The 15,800-nt window shown below is 39.6% G+C and overlaps 1 protein-coding gene across 1 annotated transcript in view; it reads left to right on the top strand.

Annotated features, from left to right (window-relative positions):
- Positions 1-15,800, top strand: part of IQSEC1 (IQ motif and Sec7 domain ArfGEF 1) — a 69,571-nt gene that overhangs the window by 16,164 nt on the left and 37,607 nt on the right. Inside the window, exons 2-3 of the mRNA XM_082487871.1 lie at positions 1,206-1,488; positions 6,708-7,972. Coding sequence (XP_082343997.1) covers positions 1,206-1,488; positions 6,708-7,972 — 1,548 coding nt within the window. The remainder of the gene's footprint in view (positions 1-1,205; positions 1,489-6,707; positions 7,973-15,800) is intronic.

Genomic DNA, 15,800 nt, shown 5'->3' with positions numbered 1-15,800 from the left:
AGAAATACAGGGCGTGGTGGAAAGGTGGAATTTTACTCCTTTAGAGGATGTACCTGTTCCTAAAGCAAAATGTAGGGGAAGTGCCGCAAGTGCTTATATTCATGCATGTGTGGAGTGTTTACTAAGTCTTTTGATTTTAAAAAAAAAAAAAAAAAAGTAAAATTTCTTTTTTCTATCAATGCTATGTGTACACAGGAAGAAGCAGATAGTAAATATTTATGTGAAACATATGAAAAAGACATACTGTGCAAGAGTGAAAGTGCATATACGCTATTGCAATGTGAGAATACCCTACTGTAAATATAAAACAAATACAAATTGCTGTTAGACATCAGTACTTCAGGATAAACCTTGACTAGGACTCAGTTTTAAATTGTTTCCTATTGTGTACAGCTCCTTTAATATTAAGGAGTTGGTTTTTTTTTCTTTCCTTTGTTCCTCAGCAATAACAGCATTCCTGTGAAAACAAAGTGTTTCATTTGCCAGATAGCTCCTACTGTGTTTTCCCTACCTGAAACTATTTTGCTTTCATTAGCTAGGAACACCATCACTTGGGATGTTTTACTACAAAGCATGTCAAAAGTATCCCATGGGAGCAATCTTTGTCTGTTAGTGAAATAAATGGGATTTCTCCTGTAGGTACTTTTTCCCAACTTCAGTTTCTAGAAACACAGTAGCTCACAAGATCCACTAAATCCCAAATCTCCATTAAGTAACATGAAAGTAATCCTTTTATGTCAAACTGTAATATAACAGTAAAAAACTATTGGGGTTTTTTGTCAAAGCAAGAAAGGACACAAATAAGCATCTGTCAATTTGAAGTAGAACAAATTGAAAATGAGGAGACTTATAAGAAATTAAAAGTTTTCACTTGTTTTACACAGTAGTTGCTGAGTGACTTACTCAGGATGTTATTAGTAATCACTGTATAAAGATAAATAATGCTTGAAATCGCCATACTCCTGGTTGACTCATGCTCTAAAGATGACCTCTGCAACGCAAATAGTTTTCACTCTAATCTAAGCCAGTGTCTATGGTGTTTGACATGAAAGCCACATTACCCTGTACTAACTGCATCTGAATTTGAACAAAATGTACTGGATGTCTACATAAAATGATACTAAGCAAAACTATGCTATTTGTTACTGTGAATTTTGGTATGCAATGCTCACCTGAGGATTTTCCTGTCTTTCCATTCTGTCTAGTGTTGAGGGTGAAGCTCCAAGCAGTGAAACTGGCACATCTTTGGATAGCCCATCTGCTTACCATCAAGGACCTATAACACACAGTTCAGCTATAAGTCCAGACCATTACGATCATTCTGCTTACGGGCTGTACTCTGTCTCCCCTGGACAACAAAGATCTCGGAGGCCAAAACTTCAGCACTCAACATCCATACTGCGAAAACAAGCAGAGGAAGAAGCTATTAAAAGGTCAAGATCACTTTCTGAGAGCTATGAACTCTCTTCAGACCTACAAGATAAGCAGGTATTTGAGCTTTGTTACCTCATTTATGACAATGATGACATGTCTGTAATATGGGAAAAATGTTTTCTACCATCACTTCAGTTGAGGCTGAAAATACTCGTTTCCTGCAACCAACTTAGTTCAATATAGTCATATGTCAGTATTTCTGTGTCGTGTTGTCCCTGTGTCCCATACCCTTTTCCCCCTTCCTGAAGAAACACCTAAAAGATATGTTAATAGTGTTAAAAATAAAAACAGTTCTATTAGGAATTGTGATTTGATGCTTGGGACAAGTGCTAGAATGTAGTAATGCAAAATATTTTTCTAAGAAAATGAGACATTTTGAAACCTCTGGATATCTTTGTTGTTGCTGAAAGGAAGGAAGAACTTATTGCAACTGATATTCTCGCATATCTGTGGCGTGAGTTCAAAGTCTTAATTGGTTTTTACTCAACTAGGCATATGCTATGTATGCAACTCCTATATGCTTTACAAAGAACCGGATGGAAGCTGTGTAGATGTTAAAAGCCTTTGTAAAAGGGTGCTTCTGTAAGACAGTCAGCCTCAGCCATTCCTTTTAAACTTTATTCTGAATGTAGTCCTATTTGAAAGGTGTTTATTGCCATGTAAGTTCATATTTATCGTTGGATAATGACTGGATACCCACAAGTCCATGGGTCCTGATGGGATGCACCCGCGAGTGCTGAGGGAGCTGGCGGAAGTCATTGCTGCACCGCTCTCCATCATCTTTGAAAGGTCCTGGAGAACAGGTGAGGTGCCTGAGGATTGGAGGAAAGCCAATGTCACTCCAGTCTTCAAAAAGGGCAAGAAGGATGACTCAGGAAACTACAGGCCGGTCAGCCTCACCTCCATCCCAAGATGATGGAAGGGCTCGTTCTGGGTGTCATCTCAAAGCATCTGAAGGAAAAGAAGGTTATCAGAAGTAGTCAACATGGATTCACCAAGGGGAAGTCATGTCTGACTAATCTGATAGCTTTCTGCAATGGCGTGACTGGATGGGTAGATGAGGGGAGGGCAGTGGATGTTTCCTGCCTTTACTTCAGCAAGGCTTTCAACACCGCCTCCCACATCACCCTCACAGGCAAGCTTAGGTAGGCAGTGTGGGTTAGATGAATGGATAGTGGGGTGGATTTGAACAGTGGCTGACAGAGCTCAGAGGGTTGTGGTTAGTGGTGCAGAGTCTAGTTGGAGGTCAGTAACAAGTGGTGTTCCCCAGGGGTCAGTACTGGGTCCAGTCCTCTTCAATATATTTATCAATGACCTGGATGAAGGGATAGAGTGTACCATCAGCAAGTTTGCTGATGACACAAAACTAGGAGTGGCTGACACACCAGCAGGCTGTGCTGCCATTTGGCATGACCTGGACAGGCTGGAGAGTTGGGCAGAGAGAAACCTTATGAAATTAAACAAAGGCAAGTGTAGGGTACTGCATCTGGGAAGGAATAACCCCATGCATCAGTACAGGTTGGGGGCTGACCTGCTGGAGAGCAGCTCTGTGGAAAGGGACCTGGGAATCCTGGTGGACAACAGGATGACCATGAGCCAGCAATGTGGCCTGGTGGCCAAGAAGATCAATGGCATCCTGGGGTGCATCAAGAAGAGTGTGGCCAGCAGGTGGAGGGAGGTCATCCTCCCCCTCTACTCTGCCCTGGTGAGGCCATATCTGGAGTATTGTGTCCAGTTCTGGAATCCACCATTCAAGGAGGACAGGGAACTGCTGGAGAGAATCCAGCAAAGGGCTACTAAGATGATTAGGGGACTGGAACATCTCTCTGATGAGGAGAGGCTGAGGGACTTGGGTCTTTTTAGTCTAGAGAAAAGAAGACTGAGGGGGGATCTTACTAATGCTTATAAATACTTAAAGGGAGGGTGCCAGGGCGGTGGGAACAGTCTTTTTTCAGTGGTGCCCAGTGATAGGACAAGAGGTAATGGGCACAAACTTGAACATAGGAAGTTTCATCTAAACCTGAGGAGGAACTTCTTTCCTTTGAGTGTGACAGAGCCCTAGCACAGGCTGCCCAGAGAGGTGGTGGAGTCTCCTTCTCTGGAGACATTCAAAACCCGCCTGGATGCCATCCTGTGTAACCTGCTGTAGGTGACCCTGTTCTGGCAGGGGGGGTTGGACTAGATGATCTCCAGAGGTCCCTTCCAACCCCTATCATTCTGTGATTCTGTCATTTGAAAATGATGCTGTAATAGCTTGAGGTAAACAAATATGCAGGATGCACTGGATTTTACTGATAGATGAACAGTAACCAATGCATCAATGTTTTTTGGTTGGCTGTTTCGAGGTGCTTTTGGTTTTTTTTTGTTAGATCTTTCTTGCCACAGAGTATTTTGTTTACTGTGAATCATTATGGTATATCGCATAGTCACTCCAACTTGTATGTTAACATGGTGAAAGTGGAAGCAGGCAAAATTCCACTGACAGGAAGCAAACTACTCCTAATTTTGACCACACGTTGGTAGTCGGTGAAATTTATAGGGGCTAAGTCTCATTTGCCATCTGTTTGTTATCCTGAAAGTTCAGGTTAGAGAATTGTATAATGTTGTCTCAGAGAGACCTGGAAGAGTAGAGCTTGAGCTCTGACTTAAGGTTGAAGCTAATATTTGCGATAGCAAGTATGAGTTTAGTTTAGCCTTTATGCTCACCAAATTCTATATTGGAGTGGGGACATACCAAGTTCCTGATTCAAGATCTAGATCATGCCAGCTCTGCTATTAAATTTTACCTCCTTGTGAGATCAAAAATATTACTTCTTTTTCCACCTTTAGCAGTCATTTTTGCTAGATGTCTTGTAAGGGATTGATACAGAGTGTTAGGCTTAGTAAAGAAGTCTCCTGCACTGCAGATATTCCACAGAGCCTAGTTCCATCTGTCTTTTTATGCCAGTTTGATAGCGAATGAGGACTGCAGATGTTATTTTGTATGTGTCCGGGGAGTCCTACCCAATAAAAAGTGACAAGGATACATAAAGGAAGCCTGATACTGAAGATTTGCTTACTGCTCTTGAAAAGCTCTCATTGAAATCTCAGAAGATACTTAAAAATATTTAGGAAAATGTCCAAGGCTTTAACTAAAGGCAATATGCATCAAATATGCATTAAAAAGGTGCATTAAATATGAATTAAAATTTATTAGACATATTAATCACAAGTCTAGTAAATCATCTAGGCAAATTCTAAAATATTCTCAATTAAAATTCCCTCCAGAAGCCCCTAATTTATGATAATTAATGATGATGTCATTTGCTGTGTAAACCTGAAGGACAACAGCCTGTTTGCAAGAGTAAAGTCCAGATTATTTTATAGAATATTAGGTTTTGTTTTATTCTTTCACACCAGCTCTGCCAGTTTTCTTTTCTTTAGGTTTGACATTTAATTTTGAAATTAATAATTCATCGTTTATTTTGAGATTAGTTCAGCAAAATAATCTCTTACAATTTATTTAAATACATGTGACCTAATGTATACTAGGGATAGAAATAGTGGCAGATGTGTGGCAGCGGTGACAGGGTTGTTATAGAAGTTCTTAATAATTTTTTGATCGTCAGAATGCATTACAAGTAACCTCATAGCCTCTTTGGCATGTGCAAATGTGGGGGTAATATAACCCCCATTTGGGGGTGAAAGGCTAAACAATTTTTTTAAAGACAAATTGTAGAAAATCATGCAGATATTTACAGATTCCCAGCTCAGAGGTCAGTCACAGCTTTTCAAGCTTAGGTAAAAGAAGTTTCAAGATACAGTCAAAAGAACAATTTCTTAGCAGTAATCTTGACCTGAGCCCATCTGAGAAGTTGGTCTCCTCGGTTATGCCAGTAACTGTGTATAATATTTTTTTGCATCTAGAATAAAAGAAAAATAAAATAGTGATTCACATTTAAAAACACCGAGCAAAAAAGATCATCTTTAATGTGGAAGAGGAATGGGAGCCGCTGAACCTGTCAATAGAGCTGAAAGAAAAATGTCAACTACTCCCAAATGGTAGACATAATGGACTAGAAAATATTTTTAGTAGCATTTAGTTCGTTCCATAGAAGAGGGGAGAAGCCCCATCAATATCTGAACTTAACAGTTACTTGGAGAGATCTCCAAAGTATGAGGGGGAGAGGTGGTGTGTGCACGTGCATGTAACTTAAGTAATGTGTATCTGGATTTGCAAGGGAGGAGAAATGACTTCTGAATCACTGGTGCATTATGAAAATTGCATGGACTTATACGAAAATGCTGCTAGAAAAACAGTGGGTTTAATTGTAGTACTAAACATATTGATTTGTGATGGATGTTTTGTGTTTGTGAATGATAAGGATCCAGCAAAGAATGATCAGAACAGAAATTAAATATTGGGGAAAAAAACTGAAATAAAACTAGGTTATTCATCTTGTTCAGTGTTTTTTAAATAAGTGATGCTTTTCATGTTTTGGAAAGAAGGGTTTGAAAATATCTAACAAGTATTCCAAAAGTATTGACATGTCATTTTCACTAGGTTAAATTGATAGCCTGTATCAGGTACAATAAATGTATTTATTTTGCATGTTCGTTCTGTTAATTGGAAACACCGGCAATATTGAGTGTAATTACAAGAATCAAAATAGATTTGAATTTGTATTTAGTAAGTCTGAAATACATTCTTGGTTTGAGAAGGACTGTGTATGTGGATATTCTATCAGAGAAACCTCTGGAAGCGTATGATCTAGGAGGCTCAGTTTTGCTTTGATCTCAGGCCTGGGTGAAATGATGCTGGGTTTTATTCATGTAGAAAGCGCTGCATGCCTGGAAAGGTGATGGCCACTTTTAGAATTTACTCCCAAAATATGGCAATTTGCTTTATACTTGGATTTCACATCTCTACAGAGAAAGAACGACTGCGTTATGCTGCATTAGATTGCTATTTTGTCTGCTTTAACATGGGCACACCAATGCTAATGCGTGAGAACCAAAATTTAAACACACACAAACTGCCAACACCTGAATTTTATATGACGATATTCACATAGTGATATTTTTGTCTGTATTTTTATGGTGGTACTTGCAAATGACTATTCAGTTCACTATTTGTGCAGTTGTTAGTCTGGAGTTTCGAGTTTTTGCTTTCAAAAACCGCATACACTTTGAAAAAATTCTGAAAATTAAAGTTATTAAAAGAATATATATACACTTTAACCTTGTTCTAACCTGCATCAAGTTACAAAGTAATTGTATTCACCCTTTCACAGGTGGAAATGCTAGAACGGAAATATGGAGGCCGTCTCATAACTAGACATGCTGCTCGTACTATACAAACAGCTTTTCGCCAGTATCAGATGAACAAGAATTTTGAGCGTCTTAGAAGTTCTATGTCTGAAAATCGTATGTCAAGACGCATTGTACTGTCCAATATGAGAATGCAGTTTTCTTTTGAAGGACCTGAGAAAGTCCACAGCTCTTACTTTGAAGGAAAACAAGTTTCTGTTACAAATGATGGGTCAAAGCTGGGATCCCTGGTACCGTCTGAATGCGATGACCTCGGAGAGTCAGCTACAATGAAGTCTCCAGCAGCATCTACTGATTTTGCTGATGCTATAACAGAACTGGAGGACGCTTTTTCCAGGCAAGTAAAATCCCTTGCAGAGTCCATTGATGATGCACTGAATTGCCGTAGTCTACATTCTGATGAAGTCCAGACTCCGGATCAAGTCAGAAGTCGTGAGATGGAAAGGGATAGTTGTGCTCAAACTAAACCAGCAATTCACAATGTGGATCACAGGAAGCTTGATGAGATGACAGCGTCATACAGTGATGTTACGTTATATATTGATGAGGAAGAGTTATCTCCACCCCTTCCACTTTCCCAGTCAGTAGACAGACCGTCCAGCACAGAATCTGATTTGAGGCTCCGGTCTGTGAACTCTTCTCAAGAGTACTGGTCCATGACCCACAAAGATGATAAGATAGACACTGATACGAGCTGCAGGAGTACCCCGTCACTGGAATGTCAGGAACAGAGGATGAGAATGGATCATCTACCATTGCTAACTATAGAGCCACCCAGTGACAGCTCAGTGGACTTGAGTGATCGCTCAGAGAGAGGTTCATTAAAGAGACAAAATGCGTATGACCGAGGGATCACTAGTCAACAAGGAAGCCCAAAACATATCCCTCACAGTATTCCTGCCAAGATTATATCCCGAGAGGAACAGGAGGCAAGACATAGGGCTAGGCCTATGGATAGTCATTTAGCTATCAATGGCACAGCAAACAGGCAAAGCAAATCAGAGTCTGATTATTCTGACGGAGACAATGACAGCATCAACAGCACTTCTAACTCTAATGATACAATAAATTGCAGCTCGGAATCTTCTTCCAGAGACAGCCTAAGGGAGCAAACCTTGAGCAAACAAACGTACCACAAAGAAACTCGCAACAGCTGGGATTCCCCTGCCTTCAGTAACGATGTTATCAGGAAACGCCATTATAGGATTGGACTGAACCTTTTTAACAAGTAAGTACAGCGTTTCCTCCTTTTCTCTCTGTGTTTGGTAGAAACATAGCCACTGAACCAGGAATATGTTTTTTGCATCAGATAAGTAAGACTGGTGTCTGATACTCACTTCTCAGTGAAAAAATAAGCAGTTTGTGGTGACTGTTCATGTTAGAGTGCTTACAAGTTGATGTCTTCATTGTTAAACAGCTTCAGGGGAAAACAAAAAATGTAATTATGTGTGTATATATATGGTAGTAAGCTACTGAAGAGGATGGATCGTATTCCTTTCTTGTTGAAAATACAGTGGCTTCATCCTGATCCATTTTTGGTGTTGTAACGAATACAAATTTCTAGCTGCCCTAATCAGGTAGGTATTGTAAAACTTGTCATATGGGAATTAGAAATAACAAGCAGTGTAAGATGAGTTTCCTATTTAACACAGGTAGGGCCTGAAATTTTTTCAGTAGATCTTAACAAAACTTTAATACTAAAAAGCGATGTGCTGACAATTTTTATGCTAAACAAATATTTATCATTTATAGTAAAATTTTTATTTCTGCCTATGACTTAATTTTCCCATGTATGGAGTTGTTTAAAGCTTCTATAAAATAACTCTCTGAGGTTTCTTTGTTTTATTGAAATACTTTCTTCTTTGGATGCTCCCATGTGGCTGTAGTGAAACCATGGATATTGCGATAGAGCGTAACAAATAATATACTGCTTAAACTCTGTATGTATTCACATTATTGGAGTTACACAGATCTCATGAGAACTATCATAATCGAAGGTAAGAACAGCTAGGTGGTTTCCATTAGAATTCCTAGCTTTTCTTCACTGCTCAGTTGATGCCTGGTGTGCCAATTTCCCTGCCCTAGAATGGCTATCATTTGCTTAAACTTTTCCTGACACTACTGCTTATAAAGCACCTCAGAACACTTAGATGAGAGATGCATAGTGCCAGAATTTGTTCCTATTTTTACTTTAAAATAATGTTGGCATCTTACAGTGTTTGTAGAAGTTTTTGAAATATTCTACAGAGTACTTCAGGATTTCTCTATGAAAATGTTGTAGCTTCTGAAGAGCTAATAGATATTTCAGGGTGCTGCCACAGGCCTTGCTTCACAGTCTCCCTACAGCTTGAAAGAGTTCAGCCCTCCTTCTCAGCTAGCAGTGCTGTGATCTGTTTTGTTTGGATTAATAGGTCAGTGGTTCATCATATAATAATATGTTGTAACATTGCAGATAATTAAAGCTTTTTGATACAATCACGTGAGGCTGTGCATTCCAGTACTAAGTATGGATCAGCCAGGTTTGGCTGAAAATTTTTCAGGTTTTTTTTTTTTATCTGTGTAAAAAGTTAATAGGCCTTTACAGAAGCTTTTAACTAATTGGAAGTATGTAAGTCATAAGATGTCTGCAGCTTTTACTGCTCATGAAGTAGACTGGATAGGAAGATATATCAATTTGCTTTTTTTAGAAGGTTTGAAAACATTAACATCGTTGGTGTGGGGGGTAGGGAGGAAGGTGATGATACTGTTTGGGTGACATTTAAAAGACTTCGTGTTTGCTCGTTTTTTTTGCACAGGAATAAGCCTTAAGAAGTCGATGGTCAGTGAACTTCAGGTTTGATAGTACAGTGTTTTGAGTCAATTGCAGAAGGGTGTAATTAAAAAAAGGTGAATGGAAGAAGTGCTCAAGCAGCATGCAGCAATGAATGAGAGCATTGGAAGTTGTCAGATGCTTCTCGTGAGACATCCAATTTCAGTAGGAGGCTGAAAGTGAAAAAGAAACATCAGGAATGGAGAAAAAGAGAGCGTTATTTGAAACACATCTCAGTGATCTTACTGCATAGACTTAAACAGAGAGTAGATAAACCTTATTTATATATCAGCCAGTTGTAAGATGACTTGCAGTTTCTTAGCAGTGAGTTCTAAAAGACAGCACTGAGCAGAACTCCAGGTAGCACCTCTGTACATGATCTTTTACTGTGTTTGATTGTTTCATTTCCCCACTGCGTTTTATCTCCAGAACTGATACAGGACTGAAGATTCTCATTACCTTCTGCCAAGTCATTCTGATCCTATTGATAGCTCAGACCGTTCCTGAGTATTTCATGTATTTTGGTTTTGATTATGGCTCTTTAAGTCTGCATATTGTGACGTTTCATTAATAGCATTATTTCCCCTCTGTGCAATGTCAGGTATAGAACCATCATAGAATGTGATGGTGCATGAATCTGTAAGCTTTTTTGAAAAGAGAGCTGGGAAACTTCCAAAGCTTTATTCCTTAAAAAGTTCAGAAGGAGACTCTTAGTAGTGTGTCAGTGGGACTGCAAATTGCATTTTGTGACGTAAGTGAAGGGATAGAGATTGTGTTCAAGCACTTGCCAGGGTTTATGAGTAGTGATTTCTTCAAAATGAGGAATACATTTTCCTTTTAGATATGTGCTGTACAGATGCATGTTTCAGTTAACTTCTGAGCATTATGCTCATTGTTCTCCACACGTGAAGCATGTCATAGCATCTTGTGTGTCCAAATGTTTTTTGAAAAGGAAGCTGTGTCATAGATAGCAGCTTCCTTGGCGAAGGCTGCTATTTCACATGCAGAACAGCGTAAAGGAGGATTGCCCAACCTGGTTAGACACGGTCCAGGAAGGGCACCCGCAGGTCAGACAGGCTTTTTGCAAATCAGTCCTGTCTTTGCAGTTTCTCTCTCATGATGTGGCAAAAATGCAGCTGCCCAACGTCTCATATAAGCAAGGGTCTGCCTGCGCATTCAGTCCTGTGTTGCAACCTGCTTATGCTTCCTATCGTGTGACCAGATAAACACCGACAAGGTGATGGGATACATTTTTTAGTCTACACTCTGGTGTTCAAGTCAATGCAGCAGAATCATTTAGGTATCTTTTGACCACATGATCTTCCGTGACACATTTTATGATCATAAAATGAGGGAGTAGTACAAGTCTTGGCAGCAAGCTCCTGAGAGGATGTGTGCTCCACCCATGCGGAAGGACTCTGCGCAGAACTGAAAGAAGTAGCTTTGAAGTTACCTATTACAAGAAGTCAAGTTTTTTTCCAAATGTTTGCATCTATCAGAGGAAATTTTAGGGATGCCTTTCACGAGAAGTTCATGTTCATTTCATTGCAGCTTTGAAAGCTTTCTTGCAAATTAAGATCCCAAACATTAATTAACAAATAATCATGTCATTTCTTTCTGGTACGTGAAGCTTGGCTGAAATGCAAAGAGTTTATAACCTTAAAGAAGTGCATGAATTGTAGTAGAGTAAATACTTCTGCTTTGTTCACAAGGAGTGTTGATAGAATGAAGTTTTAAAAAGCATGGAAAGTCACTATCCTTACAGCTGAGATTTCAACAGATGCTTTATAATTTTTCTGGCTTTCCTATTACAATAATAATTTTCAGAACCCAAAGTGCAGTTTTCTTACCAAAGGCCCTTTATTAAAACAGCCAGTTATTAGGTGGAGTAAAAGATGAGCACAACTGGCGGTCTAGTTCACTTAATCACCATTATATGCAAAACATTAGTAGCACAAAGGTCCTTGGAGAACAAAGAACACAGGACAGTAGAAAAAAAACTATAGGTAATTAAGAACCATTTTTCTAGGAGTTTTATTACTTGATCATAGAATTTGTTTCAAACTGTAACTCGGCACTCAGTTTGGAACCTTCGTGTGATTAAGAAGTATACTTTTTTAGAAAGATGTTTTGTGGTATCCACTATACTAGGACGTATAGTATCACCCAAACAGAATGATTTCTGCCAAAGAAATTGCAAGTGAGTAAGAGCTTCTGTACATTCTCCTATTTTTGAATGGCAGTAGTGATTTTACCCTGTCAATAGGCTGTCAGATTGTGTGTTACCATTCATTCATTGCCTTCCTAAAGGAAGGATTGCAGGTGCGTGCCCAGGGTGCAGTGGCTCCCAGGGAAGCTTGGTGAGGCCAGCTGTGCTGAATTAGGCATTTTCTTCAGTGTAGTTTGAAAGGGATGTAGTCTGGGAGAAATTGCACTAGAAACCATTCCTCCCTTATAGGCAGAAGGAAAACACTACCTAGAAAGGTTTATTTTGCAGGCTCCAAAGCCTGCCAATGCAAATCCAGCCTTTGAGACTGAGTTGCTTATAAACAAGGCTTCAAGAGGGCTTTTGACTGCTGCTTTTTTTTTTTTTTTTAAAAGGGAAAAGAAAAAGTAAAAAGGGCTGTGATTTTATTCTGTTTGTTTTGACTGCAGGCTGGAAATACCAGGTTGACCAGTTATTGCAGCCCAATCTGGTAGGATTTTCAGGTTCCCCTCTGCTACCAGTGCACTGATGGTTCTACCAGATAAAATAGGACTGAATGGTTTAACCTGAGTAGTCTGAGGAAACGTGTCCTGCCCTTGAGTCAATTTTGCAGCCAGTAGCAGCAGACTGTAATTCTGTGCAGAGTTGTGCGTGTGTAGGAAGAAGTATATTGCCATATTCCCTTCTCTTGTGCCACCACGATGGTGGCAGTAACTCTGGCTCCTTGCCCTGGTATTTGTGGCTACCAGGTATGTTTGTTGATAACACTGCCCTCAATCACTGTCTCCTCAAACTGCGGTGACATGCCCAACTGGGCCATGTCGAATAGAATGTGTAGTGATGATTCAGCATTCTTTTAGGCAGGGAGTACAAACATTCTGTATTAATAAAGTATTCTCAATAAAACGTGGACGAGGCTAGAGTGGTTTGAAAATTTGATGTGACTGTGCCTAGTATTATAAAATATGGGAGATAAGTTTGTGTTTCTCAGACTCATTTGTTAATTTAGCAGAGACTGGATTCATATTTAGTTTCTCCTTTGGGATATCAGATATTGGAAGACACTGTTAAATGTCCTCTCATCTGGCAGTGTTCCTATGGCATTGTGATTTCTTGCCGCGGGAGCCAGGTGTGCTGGTACCAATTTCTGACATTGCTGGTGAAGCGAGACTGTGAAGTACAGTGGGCCATTTGCACCATGCTGCTGTGCTTTTTATGCTGTGGCATAATTCTGTTGAGGGCTCTTTTTGTGTAGTGTTTTGTTGAAGGTTTTACGGCCTAATCTTGCACGTACATCTTGGAGGTAGATGAACGTGACACCACTTTACATTGCTAGAACAGAGGCTAGGCTATAAATATTTTCACAGTAAGTTTTCCCAGATGCCTTTCTCCTCCCTCCCCTTTTTTGTCCTCTTTTGCTTTCTGGAAGGGGTAGTGACAGATGGAAAACTGTTCCCTGTATGTCCTCAGTCCATTACAGCATCCTGTTTTGAAGAGTTTTCTGTAGCTTCCTTCATAACGAGCTATTACCAAGGTTCCCAATCTTCCAAAGGTCTCCAAAGAACTAAAAAGGCATGAATATCTGTGTGCATTGTGCAGTGATGTATCATCTTTTGACCTGTAAGCCTGAAAGCCCTGCTGGCTTCATTTATTGCATGATGAGGATGATTGTATTTGAAATTTAAAAATTGCTATTGATATGATTTGGATACTAATTCCAGGAACAGACTTTTAAAACATGTCTAGAATCCCTGGGAAGTATTTATTTATTTTACTAAGCAGATACGAGAGGAATTTGCTGAGTGCTGGTGGGATTATGCCAAATAAAAAACTGCAAATTACAATTTCTAGAGAAATTCTTGTTGGAAATCTGAGACACTCAATATTTGTGAGAAAGCACATTTTTCATTTTCCATGAAAGCAGCTTTAACTGTTCAACAGAGGTATAGAGTTTCTACCATTTACATGTGGATAGAGATTGAAGGTAATTTTGATTTGTACTGTTACATTCAGAAGGTACTGCAAACCTTTTCTCTATTTGAAATCCTTAAAAATTTCCAGATGTTATTAACTTTTTAACATGTTTCGCAAGTAGCCATTAGTTTAAATATTTTAGTAAGTGTACTAATCTGATGTTCCTCAATTTACCCCAATCGCATGCTTAATGAATTTCACTTAAGGTGCTGAACATACTTTCTTTATTGGTTTTAGTCAGGTCTCATGGTATCCATTCAGCATTCTAATGTCTGGTCTGAAATCATGTCCTTTTAGACTGTCGCCCTTAGAATTTTAAGTGGAAAGCTTATTGGAAACGTTTCTAATGATCTTAGACTTTGTAAGTGCAGATTGGATAGGAAGGAGGAGGTATAAATCAAACTCATTTGGTTCTCCTTACCTTTGAACTAAATCTTTTATTTTGTCAGCTGATCTCTAATATATTTGCAAATCATATATCTTCTGTAATGTTTTGGAATGATTCAATGGAAAGAGGAAAAGGGAGACAAGAGACTTGTTCAGGATTTCGCAACAGAGCCATTTGCCATCCTGGTGTATACACTGAGAAGGACTTGACTATTGTTACAACATCTGGACTGCAGATTATTCAGCCACAGACAGTTCCAACAAAAATTAAAATCAAAGCACTCCATGTAGCTTGTCCTCTAACATGCCGAGGACTTAGTAAGAAGAGAAGAATGTTCTTAGTATGACTCTCATTATTTCTAAAATTGTTTAGCCCTAAGTGAGAACACCCAAAGAAAAAAAAAAAGCTCTGAGTGTTTTGCTTTGTTCTGTTCATGTTTTGTCTTTTGTCCCTGAGGACCCATTTCTCCTCCTTTTTTTTTTTTTTTTTTCCCAAAATGGGTGCTTTGATTAGCATACGTTATGTCCTGCCCATTAAAAAGAACTCAAATGTATAACTGTGAGAATTGAACCAATAGTATATTTAAGCGCCGGTTTCAAATATGGGCACAAGGATTCCCTTTATTGCTATTAAAAGGGAGCATAAACTTTACCAAATGTTGAAAGCAAATCTGGCTTTTGAAAGGCTGCACTATGACCAGCAGTAACTGTGTGAGCTGTGTCCCTGGAACCGTGAAAGAGCCATTACCTCATTCTCTGCCGCCAGCTCCGCCTGCCCTTAAACATTCTGGGCACACGTCTCCCTCCTGCTGCTACGTGCCAGGAATTGGTAACTGGTTTGCTCTAACAATGCCTGGGTGCGTGCTCAGGATGCAGTCGGTTTTTAGAAAATGACCCTGGGAATGGAGGCATTTGACTGGGTGAGCACCTCCCAGCCAAGCATCTGATATGATTCCTGATGCCAGAATTTGAATTCATTCTCCCCCATCCCCAAATCCCAAGTGACCAAATTTTGAGGGTGAAAAATGTGACCAGCTGCCTTTGCAGGCATACAGAGGGCAGTTTGAATGGGGAGTTGGAAAGACTGTATAGGAACCCTTGGAAGAAGAGTTAAGGAAAAGAGAAGGGGGCACCAACTCTTTCCTCCTGTATAACAATTCACATCTATCTAGTGAATTGGGTTTGGTGGATCCGTAAATGAAAAATCTGAAGATCTTTTAACGGTATTTTTGCACTGCTAATTTAAAAGGTATTCCTTTTAAGGTAAGGTAAATGTGGTTGTCAGTGTTTCCCATTTGCCGTCAGCAGAGTTGCAGAAATTGAAGCTGAAGTGCTTCTGATATGTGTAACTGGGGTGAGGGTGTGGAAAGAGAATTTAGGGCAGGGACACTAGAAAACATTGACAGGGACTGTTCCTCAATTTCAAGGACATAGTCATCTTAATGTCTCATCCCTGACTACAGTTGCATAAACATGAAAGCAATACTCAGCCCTGGCAAATAGTTCTGAGAGAGCCGGCAGGTTTTTCAGGTATCTTGTCTCAAAGTAGAGCATGTTTTCCTCTGCTGGCAGCTACAAACTCTTTTCCCTACTACTCTTTGAGAAATGCAGAGATGCAAAGGGGTCAGAGGAGGTGAGAAAATCCTCATGGAGTGTTTTGGACCATTTATTTAACTAAAA

This window comes from Vanellus vanellus, assembly GCF_965231255.1.
Source record: "Vanellus vanellus genome assembly, chromosome: 9".
Taxonomy (NCBI): Eukaryota; Metazoa; Chordata; class Aves; order Charadriiformes; family Charadriidae; genus Vanellus; species Vanellus vanellus.
This window is presented reverse-complemented; position numbering and strand designations above follow the sequence as displayed.